Raw genomic sequence first — 24015 nt, 5'->3', positions numbered from 1 at the left:
GCCAGGTCATGGAAGCAACCTAAATGCCCATCAACAGACAAATGGATAAAGAAGATGTGGTACATATATACAATGGAATATTACTCAGCCATAAAAAGGAACAAAATTGGGTCATTTGTAGAGATGTGGATGGATCTAGAGACTGTCATACAGAGTGAAGTAAGTCAGAAAGAGAAAAACAAATATCGTATATTAACGCATATATGTGGAACCTAGAAAAATGGTACAGATGAACCGGTTTGCAGGGCAGAAACTGAGACACAGATGTAGAGAACAAACGTATGGACACCAAGGGGGGAAGTGGTGGGTGGTGGTGGTGGTGGTGGTGGGATGAATTGGTCTGGGATTGACATGTATACACTAATATGTATAAAACAGATAACTAATAAGAAACTGCTGCATAAAAATAAACAAATAAAATTCAAAAATTCAAAAAAAAAGAAAGAAAATTAAAGATATCAAAAGGTTTAAGTTAAGCCAAACAGAAATTTAAAAAATCACTAACCCAAAGCATGCACTGCTCCTCTATGCCTGCTGGAGCTCTTGCTTGTTTTAATCACACGGACAGCATTTTCTTTGAACTGCAGCTCACAAAAATTTTCAAGAAATTTTGCCATTTCTTCTGTAACTGTATCCAGGTAAGTTTCTTTAATGAATTTCACTGTTGAGGATGGAGCTAAAATTTCACGTAGTGTGTTAAAATCCTCTTTTATCATTGAGTATAACTTAAGCATTGTACCTTGGTATCCATCAGCCATTATGTCTAAATTTGCTTCTCTGCTGTAAGAAGGAAAACAGTTCTGCAGAAGTTTAGTCAACAGTTTATTCTGTATGTTTTGGTACTTGATTGTAACTTCTGATTCTGGATAAAGAAATAAGAGTTGTTGTATGCATTGTTTTTTCAACAGTATTTTTTGCTGTGAATTGTTTATTTCATTGTGGGTTTGTAATTTGCTCACTAAGAAGCGTCGAAGATGTAGTCTTATATCATCCCATATAGACTTTACATCCATAGAGGAATGATCTTCAACAGAATGAAGAGAAGTACTAGAGAGGAAATGGAAAGATGTTCCACTTAGAATGGATGGGAAGGAAACACTGCTGTGGCAGGAGAGGTCCCAAAGTAAATCCAATACCATTTCTTCTTGATTTTGTTCATTCTTCAACAAATTTTGCTAATAAAAGTAAATTATAATGTTAGAAATGTGATTAACTATAAGAGTAGCAAGAAAAAATGATTTCTACAATCATACAGAATTTCATAATAATTCATTTCAATTTAGAATCAATACGATGATGTTTTCAAAAAAAACTTATTTTTGCATTTGAAAGTTAATCTATTCAGACATTTCAGAATATTATCTTTATGGTCTGTTAAATTTTGTAAAGCCCAGGTGATGAACTAATTTTTCAATTAGATTTCTCAACACATAGTTTTTAGCCTTCGTTGTTATCCATTCCTGATATAACCTGAGCTGTATGGAAGCTTTAGCTTAAAAATTCTAAATAAAAATCTATAGTAAAATATCGACTGAAATGTACTCCTAAGACAAAATAAATTTAAGATCATGCCCCTAATTAATACCTAGTAGATAATTTTCATGCCTGAATGAGTATACTTATTATTATAAATTCCCAAATGAACATAGAGAACAGAGACCTTTAAACATAGTATGTGCCTAGGGGTTACTAATAGCTGCCATCCTGAGAAATAAAAGTTAATACATTTAAAGACTTTAACTTTCATTTAAATTCGTTTTTGAGAGTCATGTTAAGAAAGATTTTACTTTGGAAAGTAATCTGAGAATATTTCAGTTCTCTCCAAAGAAATAACTAACTCAAAATGGGAAAAATTACTCTCAGAATTGTTCCTCAAAACATAAGAAAAATTTTTGTATATTTTCTGTGTCAACTGACAGAAACAATAGTAGATGTAATTAGGAATAGAAAAAAGACAAAAATTTACTTTGTTTTTGGACTTTGAATTACATGCACAAATTCTCCTTACATGCTGACTCTCCTAATTATGTCTATTTCAGGTAGTACTGAAATTAGCTTATATCCTCTAAGTAGCAACAAGCTGATTATTTAAAAAAAAACCTAAAAATGGAAGCAAGGTTCAAGCAGTATAAAATCAAGTCAGCTTGGAAATTACCTATTGACAAAGGTATTATGTGTGACTCAGAAAAATGAACAACTCCTAGACAAATTCCAGGGCTCTCTCTCAGTCATTCTAAGCATTGTGATCTCTAATTTAATGTTCTGTCTGTAATAAATAATAATGCCTAATATTTATGTAGTAGTTTATTATATAAAAAGCACTTTTTGATACAGTCTCTGACTTCTTCATAATGAAAACTCTGTGACATAGATACTTAAAACCTCAATTTACAGATAAGGACACTAAAGTGCAGAGTGTTTAAGTTACTTGCCAAATGTCACACACAGTAAAGCACAGAACCAAGAATGGATGCCTGGTTTCATTCTCCTCATCCATGTTCTTTCTACTACACTCTAGAGAACCAAAAAGTGAACTGACTTTTCTGAAGCTCTCCTTCCTCTCTTCCTTTTTATTTAGTTCTTTTGGTACTTCTGGAAAATAAATGTCCTTAGATAGAGTCCAGAACTCCAGCATTATGGTAAATTCTATAGAGCAAACTGGTCATATTAGTGCCTCAGACTTGGGTTTCTTTATATCAGTCAATAACTGTAAATATTTGATCAAGCAAACATTTAAAGAATGATAGATTTAAAACATGTGGACATGTATTAAGTATGATTGCTTAAATTTGGAAAATGACTTCATACAACTGCCATAATAAGAAGCTCTGTTTCTTATTTAGTTAGATAATTAATAAATAAAAATTTTCTATGGAAAAAAAAATAGATGTATGAAAAAAATTCTGTCAAGATTGACACTTTCAGCATGTAAAAACTTGACAAGGTCGTTTTAATCTGGATCTGTTTTCATAATGTGGTTCTTTTCTCAAAATAACATGATCAATTATGTTAAAACACCTAGGTCTGGAAGAGGCCTATCAGTCTAATGAATTTGAGCAAGACTAAGGCGGCCTTTGCCCTGCAGTGAATAGAGAATGACTTATGTGTGACAGATTAAAAGATAATTAAAAGCTTTTGCTTTTAATTAAATGAGAAAGCATTATTATATCAATATTAATGAAATTCATTACACACGGCTCTTAATAGAAATTAAAGGAATAACTATATCCATATTTATTCTTCAAGGCTCCACCTTCAAGAGATAATGGGTGAGAGGATTTTCTTAAAAGACTAAGCCTTCAGGGCACATAATCTTCCTTTCTCTTTCTTTTATTACTTTCTAAACATTTAAGAGACATCTGCAATAATAACAATAGTCAAAAATTATTTTCATCTGATTCTGTCATCCTAAGCCAACTACAACCTTAAGATATTTTCCACATCTGCCTTAGTCAATGTTTGATGCTTACACAAAAACAGTGCCTTTCTTCCCTAAATTAAATTAAAACCGTAGCTACAGAAATCCTGTTTTCTAACAATTGTGCTGTTTCTCTAGTTCTTGGAAGCTAGCTACCCTTGTAGATACAGGTGTAATAAAATAAGTATTGCTTATTGAAGGCTACAAAAACCTCTCTAACATAGAGAGTGGTCAGTATCCAAGAATGACCAATGTAATAATTCTCCATCAATTAACAGTGTCCTATAAATTGCTGCCTTGATTGAAAAGAATTGGATATGCCTGCAGCTTGGGGATGAAGGGAATAATGGACAAGGCTACTTAATAGATACAACTGATGATGATCTTATTGTGCTTAGTAATGAGCACAAGAAAATGAGTAGTTGTGAAGGGACACAAAATGTAATAGATACCAACTTTTCTGATAGATAATCGTGGTACATTTCAGTACATTTTGTGGTGTTGATATGGTATACATCACACCACAAATCCCTCAGGAATTATAATGTTTAATGTCCATTTATGTAAAACCTCATTTTATTATAAAAATCATAGCAAAAAATAAAAACACATAGCTCACTGGATTCCACTGAGGATATAGAAACAAAACACAAATCCTAACCCCTAGATATGGCGGGCTAATATGGTCAATGGAATAAATATTTACATACAGAAATTGAATGAAATGTATTCCATGTTCACCCACCCCACTCCACTGTTAAAACAAAGATTCTATTTTTTTTTTTTTTTTTTTTACCAGTGCTTTGAGAAATTTTATCATATCTCCATGGGGAATGGATGGTGACTTGGATGAATTATAATTATAATTATTTAGCCATTCAAAACAGTCAGTTGTTGTTCGTAGCTGCACATCTGGACACTGTTTGTTAACTTCAGACTGTATTTCTTTAATGCAGTGTTCTATGCTATAAAAAAGAAAAGAAAAAATTATTTTGGTAGGAAGTAGGTAATGGCTCTGTCTCATAATATCACAGATCCTGAAATGTTTATATGCAGTGCCCGGTGGCACACAATTTACAAAATTATAAAACATTCATATATGAAAATAGTAACAAAGAAACTATATTTTCATTCATAATTGAAAACTGAAAGCTCAAATTTTCTGGCCATTTCATTTCAAACGCAATAGAGGAAACATATCTAGCTACTCAAAGATGAATTAAAAATTCCTTTGTGTTAAATGAAAAATCAAGTATAGATGCAATGAAATAATGATCCTCTTGATAAGCAAGCAGTGGATGGAAGACAGAGGCAAAATATTCTTGATGACCGAAATCAGAAACATACACTATATACTAATATGTGAATGACTATATAAATTATGGAAAATCTCAATCAGTGCAATATTAAGAAATCACAAAAGTTACAAAGAACTTATAATTTTTAAAGTTGTAAAAGATACATGCTATATATACACTGTTACTACAGCTAAGTGCCTTTTCCTGCCATCAACCTCTACTCCAAAAAAAAAAAAACCCCAAAACATGCTAAAGATTGCATGTTAAAAAAAAAGACTGGAAGGAAATGAAACAAAAGGTTAATAGCAATTATCCCTGGGTGATGAAATTTGGTGTTTTTTACTTTTCTTTATTTTCTAAATTTTTTGAAGGCATAAGATGAAACTCTTCATTTACAAATAAATAAACAGGATGCCCAACTGCATCTTCCAATATATATATGTTTAAAAAATTCCGTTAAAAGTATCCTTAGCTCTGAAACTAAAAAGATGTACTATTTTATTTTAATTTTCATTTAAAAATCTGTGCATTCATTATCATAAATCTTTGTGGAGTAAACTGGTGACCTTAAGCATAATGTCATCTGTGGAGCCACATGGATATGACATATTACTACCACCTGATGGCAGCATATCTAAACTGCAAGAAAGCTTTATAAACAGGAAAATTATTTTGAAGCTGAATCCCTTCACCCCAAACTGACAAGTTATGCATTTGCCTCTTAATAGTATTAAGAAACATCTGTTACTAAAAAGGTTACTACTGTTTTGAAAATATCATTGCTATTAATTATTGATTCCATGTGATAGAAACACGGAGGCTTTGGAAACCAAGCTCTGATGATTAAAATTGATGTCATATGAAATTCTCTTCTTCGAAATTCGTATAAGGTATTGGTTCCATATAAAACATACACTAAAACTTTAAGGGAAATTTTTCAGGAGACTTCTGAGCATGAGCGAATTCAAACTAAATTACCTTGAAAAAAATACATTCTGAGAATCAAAGAGCCTTTTCATGAAAACAAAGAACTTGCAAGAAAAACAATACCTCCTTAGGCCACAGGCCACTCAGTTTCCTGATGAGACAGTCTTACTCAGGAATACCAGTTCTAAGTCTGACACAAGATTGGCATATATTTTCTTAATTTACGTAAGCACTTCTATGGACGGAGAAACACGATGCCCAAAGCACATACCTTGACTCTAGGGACTGGTTATCAAAGGTTTTTATTATAGCATCCTCCTGTGTCTCACTCAGTCAAACCTAATAGATTACAGCAATGTGAACTGGAAAGGCTCAGCCGTTAGTTTACCTAAATCTATTTCAATCAAGACTCAGCTTTTAGGCTAATCTCTAACATGTGAATCTGGGTAGAGGCCAATAACTACAACTTATAAATAGAGTAAAGCCTTCAGAGAGCTAGATATTTTAGTAATTTGTCCAAACACTGATAAAGGGATTGAGCAGTTGCATTTCAGAGGACCTCCCTCATTGATACAAACTAAGACAGTTGAGCTGGCTTTTAAATCATTTTGTCACAAGTTTTAAAATGACAGAATTCACCTGTACCTGATGCTGTTTTTATGTGGCTAAATGTCTTGTCATTCTGCCATTCACCACTGTCTGTACATCTTGCTTTAAAAGTCTGAAGTCTAGAGATTTATCTCCTGATTATTATTCAAAGTGAATACTTTCAAAATTTAAGATGCATATCAGTTTGGCAATTTATCTTCTTTAACTGAGGTCAAAATTAATTTAAAAATTAATTTTCAACATCGAAAAGGTAACATATTATTTTCATATATGTGTAGTAACATTGCTGATGGAGATGGTGATCTTGGGTGGGAGGAGGTCTATATATATCTTCAGACTTAAATGATGCAAGATCTTGATCTAGCTTTTCAGAAATAACATGATACTTCTCTTTATTCTGGTTTAGGTGTTTCTGTTTTACTGTAAGTTGCTTCTAATTTTCTTTAGAAACAAGGTCAGTCGTAAAAATATAACCAAGGTAATTCGGCAAATAGAAATCCAGTTAGCACATTCATTAACCAAAAATGTCAAAAGTCTAATGTAGATGTAGAATCTCTGCCCTAAACAGTTTAAATTCCCAAATTTACACCATTAGTTGGCTTAGCAAGGACTTTCTAAAAGCATATTCTTAAGTTTATTTGTAATATTAAAACCACTGAAAATACCCTAAATTTCCAACAATAGGAGAATAGTTATATTCATTCAGTGAAATAGTCATGAAAATAAACTAGAAATACAGTTACCAACATAGATGAATCTAACAAACGTAATGTTGAGAGGGAAAAAGGTATAAATGAACACAAACCATTCAGTAGTTTGAAAACATGCCATACGATCCTACATGTTGTTCAGGATTATAAAAATATGTAGTAAAAGTGTAAAGAACCGTGCTGGAAAAAGGAGTACAATCTATAAAAATGCTGAATCACTGTGATGTACACCTGAAACTAATACAGTATTTTATTTTATTTTAATTTTTGAATTTTAATTTATTTTTTTATACTGCAGGTTCTTATTAGTCATCAATTTTATACACATCAGTATATACATGTCAATCCCAATAGCCCAATTCAGCACACCACCATCCCCACCCCTCCCACGGCTTTCCTCCCCTGGTGTCCATACGTCTGTTCTCTACATCTGTGTCTCAACTTGCGCCCTGCTAACCAGTTCATCTGTACCATTCTTCTAGGTTCCACATACATGTGTTAATATATGATATTTGTTTTTCTCTTTCTGACTTACTTCACTCTGTGAAGTAAGAGTCTCTAGATCCATCCACGTCTCATTCTTTTACATGTAGCTGTCCAGTTTTCCCAGCACCACTTATTGAAGACACTGTCTTTTCTCCATTGTATATCTTTGTCTCCTTTGTCATAGATTAGTTGACCATAGGTGCGTGGTTTATCGCTGGGCTTTCTATCTTGTTCCATTGATCTATGTTTCTGTTTTTGTGCCAGTACCATATTGTCTTAATTACTGTAGCTTTGGAGTATAGTCTGAAGTCAGGGAGTCTGATTCCTCCAGCTCCTTTTTCCCTCAAGACTGCTTTGGCTATTCGGGGTCTTCTGTGTCTCCATACAAATTTTAAGATTTTTGTTCTAGTTCCGTAAAAAATACCATTGGTAATTTGATAGGGATTGCATTGAAACTGTAGATTGCTTTGGGTAGCATAGTCATTTTCACAATATTGATTCTTCCAATCCAAGAACATGGTATACCTTTTCATCTGTTGGTATCATCTTTAATTTCTTTCATCAGTGTCTTATAGTTTTCTGCATACAGGTCTTTTGTCTCCCTAGGTAGGTTTATTCCTAGGTATTTTATTCTTTTTCTTGCAATGGTAAATGGAAGTGTTTCCTTAATTTCTCTTTCAGATTTTTCATCATTAGTATATAGGAATGCAAGAGATTTCTGTGTATTAATTTTGTATCCTGCAACTTTACCAAATTCATTGATTAGCTCTAGTTGTTTTCTGGTGGCATTTTTAGGATTCTCTATGTATAGTATCAGGTCATCTGCAAACAGTGACAGTTTTACTTCTGCTTTTCAAATTTGTATTCCTTTTATTTCTTTTTCTTCTCTGATAGCCGTGGCTAGGACTTCCAAAACTATGTTGAATAACAGTGGTGAGAGTGGACATCCTTGTCTTGTTCCTGATCTCAGAGGAAATGCTTTCAGTTTTTCACCATTGAGAAGGATGTTTGCTGTGGGTTTGTTGTATATGGCCTTTATTATGTTGAGGTAGGTTCCCTCTATGCCCACTTTCTGGAGAGTTTTTATCATAAATGGGTGTTTAATTTTGTCAAAAGCTTTTTCTGCATCTATTAAGATGATCATATGGTTTTTATTCTTCAATTTGTTAATACGGTGTATCACATTGATTGATTTGCATGTACTGAAGAATCCTTCATCCCTGGGATAAATCCCACTTGATCATGGTGTATGATCCTTTTAATGTGCTGTTGGATTCTGTTTGCTAGTATTTTGTTGAGGATTTTTGCATCTATATTCATCAGTGATACTGGTCTGTAATTTTCTTTTTTTGTAGTACCTTTGTCTGGTTTTGGTATCAGGGTGATGGTGGCCTCATAGAATGAGTTTGGGAGTGTTCCTTCCTCTGCAATTTTTTGGAAGAGTTTGAGAAGGATGGGTGTTACCTCTTCTCTAAATGTTTGATAGAATTTGCCTGTGAAGCCATCTGGTCCTGGGCTTTTGTTTGTTGGAAGATTTTTAATCACAGTTTCAATTTCATTACTTGTGATTGGTCTGTTCATATTTTCTATTTCTTCCTGGTTCAGTCTTGGAAAGTGATACCTTTCTAAGAATTTATCCATTTCTTCCAGGTTGTCCATTTTATTGGCATAGAATTGCTTGTAGTAGTCTCTTAGGATGCTTCGTATTTCTGCGGTGTCTGTTGTAACTTCTCCTTTTTCATTTCTAATTTTATTGATTTGAGTCCTCTCCCTCTTTTTTTTTTTTTTTTTTCCCTGTGGTATGCGGGCCTCTCACTGTTGTGGCCTCTCCCGTTGCGGAGCATAGGCTCTGGACGCACAGGCTCAGCGGCCATGGCTCAGGGGCCTAGGTGCTCCACGGCATGTGGGATCTTCCCAGACCGGGGCACAAACCTGTGTCCCGTGCATCGGCAGGCGGACTCTCAACTGCTGAGCCACCAGGGAAGCCCCCCTCCCTCTTTTTCTTGATGAGTCTGGCTAATGGTTTATCAATTCTGTTTACCTTCTCAAAGAACCAGCCTTTAGTTTTATTGATCTTTGCTATTGTTTTCTTTGTTTCTACTTCATTTATTTCTGCTCTGATCTTTATGATTTCTTTCCTTCTGCTAACTTTTGGTATTGTTTGTTCTTCTTTCTCTATTTCCTTTAGGTGTAAGGTTAGATTGTTTACTTGAGATTTTTCTTGTTTCTTGACGTAGGCTTGTATAGCTATAAGATTCCCTCTTAGAACTGCTTTTGCTGCATCCCATAGGTTTTGGATCGTTGTGTTTTCATTGACATTTATCTCTAGGTATTTTTTGATTTCCTCTTCGATTTCTTCAGTGATCTCTTTGTTATTTAGTAATGTATTGTTTAGCCTCCATGTGTTTGTGTTTTTTACGTTCTTTTTCCTGTAATTCACCTCTAATCTCATAGCGTTGTGGTCAGAAAAGATACTTGATATGCTTTCAATTTTCTTAAATTTACTGAGGCTTGATTTGTGACCCAAGATGTGATCTATTCTGGAGAATGTTCCATGTGCACTTGAGAAGAAAGTGTAATCTGCTTTTTTTGGATGGAATGTCCTATAAATATCAATTAAATCTATCTGGTCTATTGTGTCATTTAAAGCTTGTGTTTCCTTATTTATTTTCATTTTGTATGATCTGTCCATTGGTGTAAAAAGTCCCCCACTATTATTGTGTTACTGTGGATTTCCTCTTTTATAGCTGTTAGCAGTTGCCTTATGTATTGAAGTGCTCCTATGTTGGGTCCATATATATTTGCAATTGTTCTATCTTCTTCTTGGATTGATCCCTTGATCATTATGCAGTGTCCTTCCGTGTCTTTTCTAACAATCTTTATTTTAAAGTCTATTTTATCTGATATGAGTATTGCTACTCCAGCTTTATTTTGATTTCCATTTGCATGGAATATCTTTTTCCACCCCCTCACTTTCAGTCTGTATGTGTCCCTAGGTCTGAAGTAGGTCTCTTGTAGACAGCATATATATGGGTCTTGTTTTTGTATCCATTCAGCGAGTCTGTGTCTTTTGCTTGGAGCATTTAATCCATTCACATTTAAGTTAATTATCGATATGTATGTTACTATTACCATTTTCTGAATTGTTTTGGGTTTGTTTTTGTAGGTCCTTTTCTTCTCTTGTGTTTCCCACTTAGAGAAGTTCCTTAGCATTTGTTGTATAGCTGGCTTGGTGGTACTGAATTCTCTTAGCTTTTGCTTGTCTGTAAAGCTTTTGATTTCTCCATCGAACCTGAATGAGATCCTTGCCGGGTAGAGTAATTTTGATTGTAGTTTCTTCCCTTTCATCACTTTAAGTATGTCGTGCCACTCCCTTGTGGCTTGTAGAGTTTCTGCTGAGAAATCAGCTGTTAACCTTATGGGAGTTCCCTTGTATGTTATTTATCGTTTTTCCCTTGCTGCTTTCAATAATTTTTCTTTGTCTTTAATTTTTGCCAGTTTGATTACTGTGTGTCTCGGCGTGTTTCTCCCTGGGTTTATCCTGTATGGGACTTGCTGTGCTTCCTGGACTTGGGTGGCTATTTCCTTTCCCATGTTAGGGAAGTTTTCAACTATAATCTCTTCAAATATTTTCTCTGGTCCTTTCTCTCTCTCTTCTCCTTCTGGGATCCCTATAACGTGAATGTTGTTGCATTTAATGTTGTCCCAGAGGTCTCTTAGGCTGTCTTCATTTCTTTTCATACTTTTTTCTTTATTCTGTTCTGCAGCAGTGAATTTCACCATTCTGTCCTCCAGGTCACTTATCCGTTCTTCTGCCTTGCCTTTGTTATTCTGCTATTGATTCCTTCTAGTGTATTTTTCATTTCAGTTATTGTATTGCTCATCCCTGTTTGTTTGTTAATTCTTCTAGGTCTTTGTTAAACATTTCTTGCATCTTCTCGATCTTTGCCTCCATTCTTTTTCCCAGGAACTGGATCATGTTCACTATCATTATTCTGAATTCTTTTTCTGGAAGGTTGCCTATCTCCACTTCATTTAGTTGTTTTTCTGGGGTTTTATCTTGTTCCTTCATCTGGTACATAGCCCTCTGCCTTTTCATCTTGTCTATCTTTTTGTGAATGTGGTTTTTGTTCCACAGGCTGCAGGATTGTAGCTCTTCTTGCTTCTGCTGTCTGCCCTCTGGTGGATGAGGCTATCTAAGAGGCTTGTGTAAGTTTCCTGATGGGAGGGACTGGTGGTGGGTAGAGCTGACTGTTGCTCTGGTGGGCAGAGCTCAGTAAACCTTTAAGCCGCTTGACTGTTAATGGATGCGGCTGGGTTCCCTCCCTGTTGGTTGTTTGGCCTGAGGCAACCCAGCACTGGAGCCTACCTGGGCTCTTCGGTGGGGCTAATGACAGACTCTGGGAGGTTCACACCAAGGAGTACTTCCCAGAACTTCTGCTGCCAGTGTCCTTGTCCCCATGGTGAGCCACAGCCACCCCCCACCTCTGCAGGAGACCCTCCAATGCTAGCAGGTAGGTCTGGTTAAGTCTCCCCTGGGGTCACTGCTCCTTCCCCTGGGTCCTGATGCACACACTACTTTGTGTGTGCCCTCCAAGAGTGGAGTCTCTGTTTCCCCCAGTCCTGTCCAAGTCCTGCAATCAAATCCCACTAGGCTCCAAAGTCTGATGCTCTAGGAATTCATCCTCCCGTTGCTGGACCCCCAAGTTGGGAAGCCTGATGTGGGGCTCAGAACCTTCACTCCAGTGGGTGGACTTCTGTGGTATAAGTGTTCTCCAGTCTGTTAGTCACCCACCCAGCAGTTATGGGATTTGATTTTACTGTGATTGTGCCCCTCCTACCGTCTCATTGTCATTTCTCCTTTGTCTTTGGATGTGGGGTATCTTTTTTGGAGAGTTCCAGTGTCTTCCTGTCAATGATTGTCCAGCAGCTGGTTGTGATTCTGGTGTTGTCACAAGAGGGAGCGAGAGCATGTCCTTCTACTCTGCCATCTTTGTTCCTCTACTCTAATACAGTATTTTAAATCAACTATACTTTAATAATAAATACGTACTTTCATACATACATTTGAAAGAAAAAAAAAGAAATGTGCTGGAATGAGCAACATCACCAAATGCAGGGTGGGGTGGAAGTGGGATGAGACTGGGGAGATGCACATAGTGAGTTTCAGCACTAGTGGTAATGTTTTATTCCTCATACTGGATGGTGGGCACATGAATGTTTATCATAGTACTCTTTATGCCTTTTCATATGTCTCAACACTTCTTAATAAATTTGAACCCCAACGTGCTTTAATTATAATGACTGAATTATCCAAGTTAATGGTGTGTGCAAGTGGATGCATTACCAAGAGGCTGTGTGTAAATCAATTTATAAACCATTTTTAAGATGCAACATGCAGTATGCTTTTTAAAAGGATATCTGTGGTAATTTTCTCATTCAACATTCAATCCTAGGTTCTTTGAGTGTGCAAATTACTTATTGAATGAAGGCATATTTGATAAACATTAACTGAATACTGAATATGTAGTAGGCACTGTGATATATACTAAGGGCCTAAACATGAATAAGACATGGTCCCATCCCTAAAGGAATTCTTTCTAGTGAGAGAGATAAGCCTGTAAATGGATAACTACATTACAGTAAGACTTGATAAGAGGTGTGTGTATGATGTGCTAAGTGAGTACAATAGAGTACAACAGGAGGGAGCCGTTCAATGTGCCTCTGGGAGGTGTAGAAAAGCCTTCTCCCTGTAGAAAAGGAGATTATATGCAAGGATATTGATGCTTTAAGAAAACTAATGAAATCATTGTGCTTAGAAGTCCCTGATCCCTGACCCCTGATAATTCACTGCTGATCATCTGATCTCACTGCCATGTCACTTTAAAATGATCAATATATTTATGTGGATGATAAAAAATATGAATTTATTATTTTGGTCACAACTAAATTTATGCATATATGTATGTGTGTATGTATAGATGCACTAGCTTACTCCAAAAGGACAGAGATGTCCTATAACTAAACAGACAGCACTAATCAACAACAGCACAAGAGATGATTAATATTGGGCTGGTGTAGTTGAGGACAGCAAGAGGAACTGAGAAAAAGAGAATAATTATGATATAAAATCTTGGCACTTAAGCTGACTGTAAAAACTCTTTCAAGATTGAAAACACATAGTCTTTATTATTCCATCACAGAAAAGTTCAAAGAGAAAAAAAAATGTATGTTCTACCGGTAAAAATTATTAGAACTTCTTTGATGTAAAGGTTGTAGAGAACATATAGGTTTGCTTTCATAGGTTAGACTTTTTATTCTTATTTTTTTAGATCAAGGTAGAGGTGTCAAAAATGGCAGAGATTAAAGACTATTTCTACAGTGTGGGAAATGTAAACATTAAAAAATTTTTTTTAAGATTTTACACTTTTGGTGCTCTTGTTTATACTTTTCACCAACATAAATTCAGTCTAAGGAAAAGGCTTTTTCAATTCTATCATATGTTTAAAAACACCAAGAAATAGTTGTGTGGTAAATAAGAGTTCTTTTGTTTTTAGATAAGTCTAGCTCATCTAAAGAGATTATTAAAATTCCTTGGAATTAACAGTAATTATTAGGGAAGAGGGCTGATGTATAAAAACTAGTATGTAATTAAAACGTAAGTCAGCCATGAAATAAAAACTTATTTTCCTGAGACAAAGATATTTCTCGATAATATTTTTTAAAAGGCTGAGAAAAGGGTTTATAAAACAACTACTTTAATGAAAGTGTAGTAAGAAATTAGATATTTTTGCTGAACTATTTTCGATTTCAGAGACGTTTTGGTTATTTCAAAAAGTTTTAACTACACTTTCAGGAAAAAAACATCGTTGTCCCCAAACCCTGTTAACAACACTCTCATTAAGTCTTTCTCAAATGAATCTTCCCCTTTCCATTCCTACTGTGAAAGACAGGGCTCAGGATCTTATCATCTCTCATGTGGACTACAGAAATAGCTTCCCAAGATTCCCATCTATTGTCAACCTTCCTTTTGTTCGGAGTTATTCTCTGAGGAAGACAGTATGAAAGGAAACCTTAGAGTTAGGACCCTCCATTATTTGTTGCTTTACATCACCAATCCTTACCACAAAAGTTTACAGAGGCTCTAGAATCGTCCAGATTGCTTCAGGAAAGTTCAGACCCTGTGTAGGGCTGTGCCAATCTAAAAAATCTGAAGCGCTCCCCAAAGTGTCAACCAATTGTGAAATACTCCCCAACTTCCAGTCAATGACGGGTAGTCCTGGCAGTACTGTAGTGAGCCTGGCATCATATCCAAAGGCACGGTTTTCATTCTTAAATTTACATCTGACTTCGGATCCCTTTCCCTAGACTCTAGTGATGATGGGAACTCCATGGAAGTGGCACAGGGCTGTGTTAACAATATAAAGAACATTTCCCGGAAATGTTCTATAGGGGTATTAGGACATGGAAGTTTAATACCCATGACAAGCAAGGGTAAGTTAACGTGCTTTCTTTTTTATCTATGGAGGCTTGCCTAGCTTCTGTATTCAGCACAGTTACTAAAGTCAGAATGTGGCTTATCCCAATGAAACCACACAAGTTGAAATCAGGAGAAATGCAGGGAATCTGCACCAGCATTTACTCTGTGATGATTTCCTTGATTCTCTTCCTGAGAAAGAGACAAAAAAAAAAAAAAAGAAGAGAGAGGGAGAACATACGTAATAATGAAAATCAAAAAAAATAATAATGAAAATCAGAAGAGATCTGGGAACACATCTGATTTACATCTTTATCTCCATTGTCCCGATAAATTCAATCACTAAGCCAGACAACAGAGTTGACTGCAAGTTACAAACTGAGGGTTTTAATAGTACACATGGTCACATTGTGAGGAGGCAGGACATACAGCATACAGTTTCATATACTGCCAATAGGAGAGAAGACAGCTGCAGCACTTCTGTGGAACAATTTTATAACAGCTAATTGTACAACTTCTAAGAAACCATCACATAAACTTTCCTAAGGAAGGAAGGACACACATATGCATGTGTGTGTGCAGTAATAGCAGAAAGACTGCAAATAACGTAAATACTCATCAAGAGGGAATTGGCTTGTTCTATGGAGAGATTTTAAAAATACATTAAGTTAAAAAAATCTAATTGCAGCATATACACAAATTCCCATTTGTGTAAAAAGGGGAATATATTCTTGGGTACACACATCTATATGTAGAGAACATTTCTGGATAGTTATACAGTAATTCACTAATATAGGGTACCTCTGAAGACCAAGACTAGGAGAGTCAGAAGAGTAAGAAAACTTTTCCTCATCTCTGCCCTTCCATACTCAACTTTTCCTTATATCTGCCTTTCTCTACCGTCTGAAATTTTTCCTGAGTATGTATTATGTTTATATTGTAAAATACTTAATGGAAAAGAAAACTATCACATTCTACTCATCTAACTTCACACTAGCTGAAGCTAAAGCAAACACAACAGATGTCTAACAAACACATTTATTGATCATCCTCTAGCCTACTTTCTGCCAGGGCTGTTTTAGGTAATGAGAATATAATGAAGAACAGCTGGTCTTTAAAGCAGAAATAAAGGAAATAAGAATACCATTTTGCAGGCCCCCAACTCAGCTCCATCCCAAGTTCCATAAAAAGGTATTCTTAGTCATGATTCTAGAATAAAGACTGTGATTAGCAAATGCTGTGGTGTTAGTGAGCCTTTTAAGACAAGGTGTTGACTCTGTTAAATCCCTGACAAGACTCTTTTCCAGGGAAAGCTGTCAGGGTTGGGTTAGATCTCGAGGCATCAATCATCTAGGAAAGATGAGCCAGCCACAGCAGTCACATCTCCTTACCAGGGCTCAGTCCCCTTTTAGTGTTTCCTCCTCTGTTCTTGACCTCACAGCTGGGCTATCTTTACCTGGCACCTCTGGTTGGTATCTCAGGGGTGGGGGGCTTACTTCCCCCTGGACCATTAACTCTGACCCTCAATGGGGAGTAGTGGCCTGACTATTGCTGGCTCAATCTCCTCATGAGGTCTAGATTCTAGCACAATATTATTCATACTTTTGTTATTAAAACAGTTTATAAATAGGAAGACACTTACTTCCCTTTCCTTATTTCCCATGAAAAGATAATGACAATAATATTCCTTAGGAATATCCCAAACAATAATTCTTTATTGTCTTATGCCTATTTGGCCAAAAGTAGATAAAGCTAACACACATAAAAATAAAAGTTATACTTTTAAAACCTGTCAAACACTTAAAATGTATGCATTACCTGAAAGAATCTCTTAACAATCATCTAGTGGACTACTGATCCCACATTTTATGCTACTTATCTCAGCGTCCTAAAGCGTCTAATGAAAGCATCGAGGGCACACAATACAGGACTGTGGAGAAAGAAGTTGGAGCACCATACATTATTTGAATGGAGCTAATGGTGACAGAAAATGATGAGGAGGAAGTGGTCCAATATGCCACCTTGAAACAGAGAGCATGGTTAAATTTATAGAAACCATGTATCCAATATTCTGTCACAATATAAAGTTAACGCCTTCCCTACCACCCGGACACCACCTCTCCTGGATCAAGACAAACAATATGATCCATGGTAGCACTTCTTGTTCTTTCTTTAGATTAAAAAAAAAAAAAAAAAAGTAGAAATCCTGCACAGTGCCAGCAAAACTTACATCCTGGGGTACACACAAAGATTGTCTATAATTAAGAAACAGATAGGCAAAAGAAACTCTTAATGATGCAATTATAGCTATCCAACTGACCATTAAGAGGAGAAAAATCATTCATGACATATTGTAAGCCCAAGAGAACTTCTAGACCTCAATACTGTGTTAAACTAATAATAAGTTCCATTCAGCTCAAAAAAGATTTCAGTGCTACATGTGGTTTTTAGTTACTGAAGTGAGTCTGTGGATACAACATTCATAGTATTCCTCTTTGGCAGGTTATTCATCCTCCTGCTACCAATGTTGATATGTGTTAAAATTAAATGATTCACCATCACTGATTTCCACTGTCAGACCTAAGAGTCACCTAGCTCTGACTTGAATGGAAATGAGGATGTAAAAGTGAAAATGGTCTGAGAGAATGACAGCCTCTCTTGAAGGGCAGGTGAAAGTTCAGTGACCTCTGGGCACTCTAGTCCATTCTGGTGAATCACTGCTTTGGGAAGCAAAAGACCCTGTGGCTCATAAAATCTGATGATATTAAGAAGAGGGAAGGAATTCACACTTAGAATTCAGGGTCACTGCTAGAAATACAACTTTAAAAATTCAAGGGTAAGGAAAAATACCATATTTAAAAACGAATTACTAATTTTTTTCTTTAAAAGTATTGGGAAAAGCCATATCATACAGATGTTCATTACTTATTCAATGTACACCATTGAGAGATAAATAGAACTGTTAGAATACAAAAATGCCAAGGGTAATTCAACTACTGCAATGTAAGTGTGGCATAACTGATTCGCCATGACATACAATTTTCTAAAAGCTATTCTGTTAGAAGGCAATAAATGAGTGCAGAAATGATTTACACTCTTCTGAAACATGGTTATTATTCAGTATTTTATTTTTAAAAATATATATACCCTATACTGTTATGTTTATTCTCTAGAGTATAATAAAAACATAATTGAATTTGATGAAAAATAGACTTGATTCTAAATGTAGCATACAGCACATACAGCTCTCCCTTATTTTATCCCCTGTGAAGATCAATGGTCACTTGAGGTGGTTTTGCTCTAGGTTTGTTTTAATATATGGGCAATAAAATATTTTTAATTTAAAAATTATATCCTTATATTCCATGTCATATTTTCTTTTTAATACTAACATCTGAATTTTGACCTAAATAACAATTTATGAATGCAAAGTACAGTATTTTAATCATTGTTTTACTTCTCAATATGATTTCTTATTGACCAGGTAGGACAGGAAATTAACTGTAGATGGTTTAGCAAATAAAAATGAAGCAGTCTATAACAAAAGCATCAGAGCTCAGTGACTTGTTTCTTTGTATGTTTGTTTTATCTTTTTTTTTTTTTTTTGGCCGTGCCCTGCGGCATGTGGGATCTTAGTTCCCCGACCAGGGATTGAACCCATCCCTCCTGCAGTGGAAGCACAGAGTCTTAACCACTGGACTGCCAGGGAAGTCCCTCAGTGACTTGTTTTGATGGCGCCTCAAGGCCATTATGAACAAAGAAGGTTACTTTTTAGAAAATATTTAAAATTTGTTTTAATATAACCACCTCTCTCTATATATGTATAACTGAATCACTTTGCTGCACATCTGAAACTAACACAACATTGTAAATCAACTATACTTCAATTAAAAAGAATTTTTTAGTATCAGTGAAAAAAATAACCATCTTTAGAATATAGATAAGTGACTTGCTAATCTATTCAAGCTAACACTCTTTTCATTTATAAGTTCCTTTGGGTTAGAAACTGTTTCATGAAATATATAAATATATAATATATATAAATTAAATAAATACATAATTACTCTGAAGATTAATATAGTGATTTTATATTTACATATACAATATAAATTATAATATACACTATAGTGTGGTTAAGTCTCATATATATGCTATTTTTTAAAAAGACACACACACATGTAGACATATAAATTAAGGGCAGATACAAAGCAAAAATAAGAGGCTTAATTCTCCCTGTTGAAAATAAGGGAAAAGGTTTCCCTCGTTTCCTATTTCTTAAAGTATTTACCTTAGAAACTTGCAAATGTAAGGACTTTTTCATCTCTTTAAAATGTATCCCTTGGAAGACTAGATAGACCTTTTGTCAGCTTTCTCAGCCAGGACTGTCTTTCTCAAGAATCTGGGAATCATCTTTTCAAAATACAAACACCAAAGGAGATAGCCCCCCTATACCCCTGTTCCTGTGAAGAGTAGGAGCCCAACTTCAGTGGGTGCCTTGATCCAATTTGCAACACTGCTTCTTGTCATAAAGATATAAGAAGTTTGCTTCTCCTCAGGATGAAGCCAACTAGCTAACACAGGTGTTCTTTAATCATGGTAAAGTTAGGATGAACCATGTGTGAAAAATGGGCTTCCAAATCCTCTATTTGAAGGCTAGTTATGAGACAGGAAGGAAGGGGGCAGGGCACAACCACTAAAAGAATGATACAACCATTAAGAAAAACAGGATACCACAAAAACCAGTTAGAACCTACTAGGCCTAAGATGGCAGAAGATTCGACTTCTGGTAGACCTTGAGCCTCATTATACACTCACTGTAATACATTAGCATACACTAAATGATACACCCACAGGCGCCGTAACAATTCTGAGGCCAACCATAAAAGGCCAAAAAGTGGGCGGTAGCCCAATTCCTGGAAATATCCACCCCTTCCCCAAAATACCTGTAATAATCCTCCCACTGATTAGCCTATGAAACTATCCAGCCCATAAAAACTAACCACCCCATATTTTGGGGCTGCTCTCGCCTCCTGAGAGGGCCCACACTCTGTCTATGGAGTGTGTATCTCTCTAAATAAACCTGCTTTCACTTTACTATGGCTAACTCTTGAATTCTTTCCTGCGTAAAGCCAAGGATCCTCACTTGACGGTCTGTCCCAGGGACTTGGGACTCACCCGAGACCTGGGACACGACCATCCTCTCGTGCCCCATTTTTTCCTATAAGTTATTGTCGATCTTGAAAACATGTATGTAATGGGTGTACCTACTAGACTATATAAAGGGCTGTGCGTGGTTCCTTTCTGTCTTTGCAATCTCTTAGCAGATCGCCTGGGATGCTTATTACAGTTTGGTTTAATGCTTACTGAATAACAGAAGTGTTTTCTTTCTCTTTTGCCTTTGTGGAGAGGATTTCTGGGATGGGAGGAGATTTTGTTTTTAATTATAATTCCACAACAATATGTTACCTTTTGGTTTTTTGTTTGTTTTTTAAATTTTTTTAAAAATTTTTTAAATTTTTAATTTAATTTAATTTAAAATTTTAAATTTTTTTAAAAATTTTTTAAATTTTTATTGGATTATAGGTTATCTTTTGAATTCAAGTTATTTATGCCCATTGTTATGATGAAAAATTAACTGTATTCTCATATTAAACATGAGGAAAAAATTGCAAGAAAATTTCACTTGCTTGGTTCAGTGCCTTTGACAATCCAATATAACTATATTTTAAGTTTTCAAAAAGGAGATACCATATGTCATTCAATAATAGAAATTTTTACTGTGGTGTGCATATTTGTAACCCACATTGATAGGGATAGAGTAGGATAGTTATACAGGTAGTTGTAGAAGTCCCAGTAGGGGATTATAGATAGAGAGGGAAACCTAGGGAACTTTGGGAGATCACTGTAAGTTAACAGTCACTCAAGAAAGCTATCGGAATGTCGTGGAAGAAGCAAGCTTGCTTAACTATAAAGTCATAAATAAAAGCACGAGATACACCCCAGGTCATTAAGTGAAAGAGAAAAAATGAGGCCTGCATTCTGCTGGTTGAGTTCAACAAGATAATGATCCTTAGGACCAAGGACAGGAATTTAAGGGAAAGGTGACATTCCAAAGTAGGAGACCCTCATTATATGGAAACCTGAGATGATTCAACATATTTTAGTATATGTTACCACCCTTCTGCTGATTTGAATAAGTGCCCTGACAGTCCTAGTTTGACCTCATGGGTCAAATACTCTCCTGCCCGATAAGAAGGAGGAGGTAGTGATATAAGCCTGATGAGGAAGAATGAGGAAGAAGGTGGTCTTTTCCCCCTGTCCCACTTTCCTTTGATTATAAAAATGTAGCCCGCTTAATCCTTGGGGCAGAGCCCCCTCACCTTTCCACTTACATCTCTCACAAGCTTCCTATATTAATAAATCTACTTGTTGCCTCTTGCTGAATTCCTTCTGCGCTGAGAGACAAAGAACCTGAGCCTCAGTAAGTCCAGACACGAGTTGAGTGATTCTAATTAAAACACCGTGGGTTCAAGTCCCAATTTGGGTTTAGGCTGGGTTCAAGTCCCGGCCCGTGGGTTCAATCCCAATCTGAGTTACACGGTTTCAACATGAAATGAATTATTAGAATCTTTGACCAAAAGGATTGAAATAAGTGAACTGACTCTAGGGTCCAAATGCATATAAAGACAGAGTCCTTTCTATCAGAGAATATGTATTAATGGAAATCTGCTTAATTGTTCCTGCTTCCCCCAGTGTTTAGAAACACTAATTTTGGAGTAGGTGATAAAGACTAACCTTGCATAGGTGGACTCCCTAGTCTCTTAAGTAAGTGAGGAGACTTAAAATGACAAACATTACATAAAAATAATTTAATGTTCTGCTTTCAGCAATTCAAGAAATCCATGGCCTTATACTACGAATTTATTTTAATACCTTAATTCCAAAATTTTAATTTCTGTGCTTATCCATCAAATGAGAATATTTAATTCTAAACCTATTAGTGAAAATGCAGGCCATCAATACTGGCAAACTAAGAAATCATGAACAGTTTAGGGGAGCAGAATTTGCCACCCTAAAATATGTCTCTTTGGCATATTAAATTATTTTAAGCTGGTTGTTTTCTAAGAAACACACATATGGTAAACACTCTGAAAACCAAGCACGGAGCTACCCTTTTGTTAGAAACATTCACATTAATAAGGAAAATCTCCATTTGTAAGGGTGTCTCCCTCACTGTACCAGGCAGAGGAGGATCTCTAGAAACTCTTATCAGTGGAGAAGGTACTGACTTAAATCTGCATAACAACCTTATCCTTGTTTACTGTGCTTTTCCTGGTAACTTCCCAAGACACTCTACCCACCCTCAACATCCTCTTTTGCCTTTAGCTGAGAATGGTTAAGGAGAGGATTTTGCCCATTTTGGCCAGCTACTCAGTTTTTCTGTTTCTCTCCCATGTATACATGTAATTACACTTTTGTTTGATTTTCTTCTGTTAATCTGTCTCATGTCAATTTAATTCTTAGACTACTCAAAAGAACCTAGAAGGGTAGAGGAAAACTTCCTCCTCCCAACAAGAGTAATTCAACAAACTTTATCTATTTGAAGGCAATGCCTATATTTTTTAGCCTTATTTAAAGTAGTAATCAGATAAGGAAAATCATGTTATATTCTAGAGGGGAGGGTCTAATTAATTCTTTTTCAGGAAAGTTAATGATAATTAAAACCTAAAATTTTCTTAAGAGCAGGAAACACTAAAATTAGACAAGATAAAAGTTTGTGTAAATGAAACATGAAACCAACTTGTTTTAAAATTAGCAATATTTACCTTATGGCATTTTGTTCTATCTTTTCATCAATGTCATTGAAGATCTGCTTAAACTCCAAGTCTCCAGGAAATGAATTCAACAAACAATGCAGGTCAAAAGAATTATGGGAATATTCATCTCTCCAATCCATCCTGAGGAATAAGAATAAAAAATGTCAGTTTCCCCAAAATGAAAGGAAAAAAATCCACCTCAAGTTGTGATATTAACTCCAAAATAATAATGCCCATTTAGAGGCAAAATACAGCAGTAGAAGAAGTAGGGTATTATTAATCTAGGTAGATTGTTTTATTATTTAAATTTCATGAGGTGTGACCTAATTTTCACACTTCTCTGTGGTTTAGAAGCTGAAAAAAAGTCAGAGTACCTAAGCATCCTGCTGCTTCTCACTGTAACCAAGAGCTGCAAAGGAAATTCCGAAGCCTCAGGGACCTGTGTGAACAAGGGTGGTTGCTTCAAGAATTCAGCAACTTCCCTCCACTCTTGTCAACATATTGACCTAGTCATTGGAAACTCAGAATTTTTTAGTCTCATCCCCTAGTCCTGTTTTATATGTGAAGAAGGTAAAATTTCCCTTGCGTTCTTCTACCACCCTTGTCAACCTAAGTACTGACATTGGACTAAAACTTAAATACAATACTCCTTCTAGAGATAAGCATTTTCCCACTACCAAAACTTCAATCATTCATTCCATGTGTATTCACTGAATGCTTGATATATAACAGGCACTGCTGAAGAAGCTGGGGATACAGCTGCAACAAGTCAAAGTCCCTGCCCTCATGGTGTTTTTGATCTAGTGGGGGAGGTAGATTTTAAAAACACATAACCAGATATATTTTATAAAAGATTACATGATGAGAAGTGCTATGAGAACAAATACAGCAGGGCAATGAGATAGACTAAAAATGATAGTGTTGGGGCAGAGTGTAAACTTTTTTTATTTAGAGGTACGTTATTTTTTGACATAAAATATTAATCTGATGACTGATGGTATAAATGAATGAGAAATTTAAACATTAAATTATAACACATATACATAGACTAAATATTAACAAGAAAAAGGCTTGGAAAAATGTGGTTTTAGTTTGGATACACCCAAAATATTTGAAATATTATCTAAAAAGTTTTGCAGAAGCTACAACACTAATAGACACACTCATCCTTAATTATTTAATTATTAATAAATGTAGGTAATTTATTATCATATAATAAAACAGCTAAAGAGTTCTCATAGTTTCTATCTGGCACTTCAAAGAAGTTGTTTTG

General features: G+C 35.5%; 1 protein-coding gene across 11 annotated transcripts in view; it reads right to left on the bottom strand.

Annotated features, from left to right (window-relative positions):
* Positions 1-24015, bottom strand: part of KIAA0825 (KIAA0825 ortholog) — a 398483-nt gene that overhangs the window by 321355 nt on the left and 53113 nt on the right. For all 11 annotated transcript variants that reach the window (XR_003431587.1, XM_027100606.1, XM_027100611.1 and 8 more), the window contains 3 exons: positions 22752-22883; positions 4215-4383; positions 506-1175 (listed from right to left, as the gene is read on the bottom strand). Coding sequence is in view for 10 of the 11 variants with exons in the window: in XM_027100606.1 (XP_026956407.1) it covers positions 506-1175; positions 4215-4383; positions 22752-22882 (970 nt within the window). In the remaining variant the exon portion in view is untranslated. The remainder of the gene's footprint in view (positions 1-505; positions 1176-4214; positions 4384-22751; positions 22884-24015) is intronic.

Source organism: Aethalodelphis obliquidens, unplaced genomic scaffold (genome assembly GCF_003676395.1).
Source record: "Aethalodelphis obliquidens isolate GAN/ISIS:26980383/991018 unplaced genomic scaffold, ASM367639v1 scaffold4, whole genome shotgun sequence".
Taxonomy (NCBI): Eukaryota; Metazoa; Chordata; class Mammalia; order Artiodactyla; family Delphinidae; genus Aethalodelphis; species Aethalodelphis obliquidens.
The sequence above is the reverse complement of the archived record's forward strand: the minus strand, read 5'-3'. Positions and strand labels throughout refer to the sequence as shown.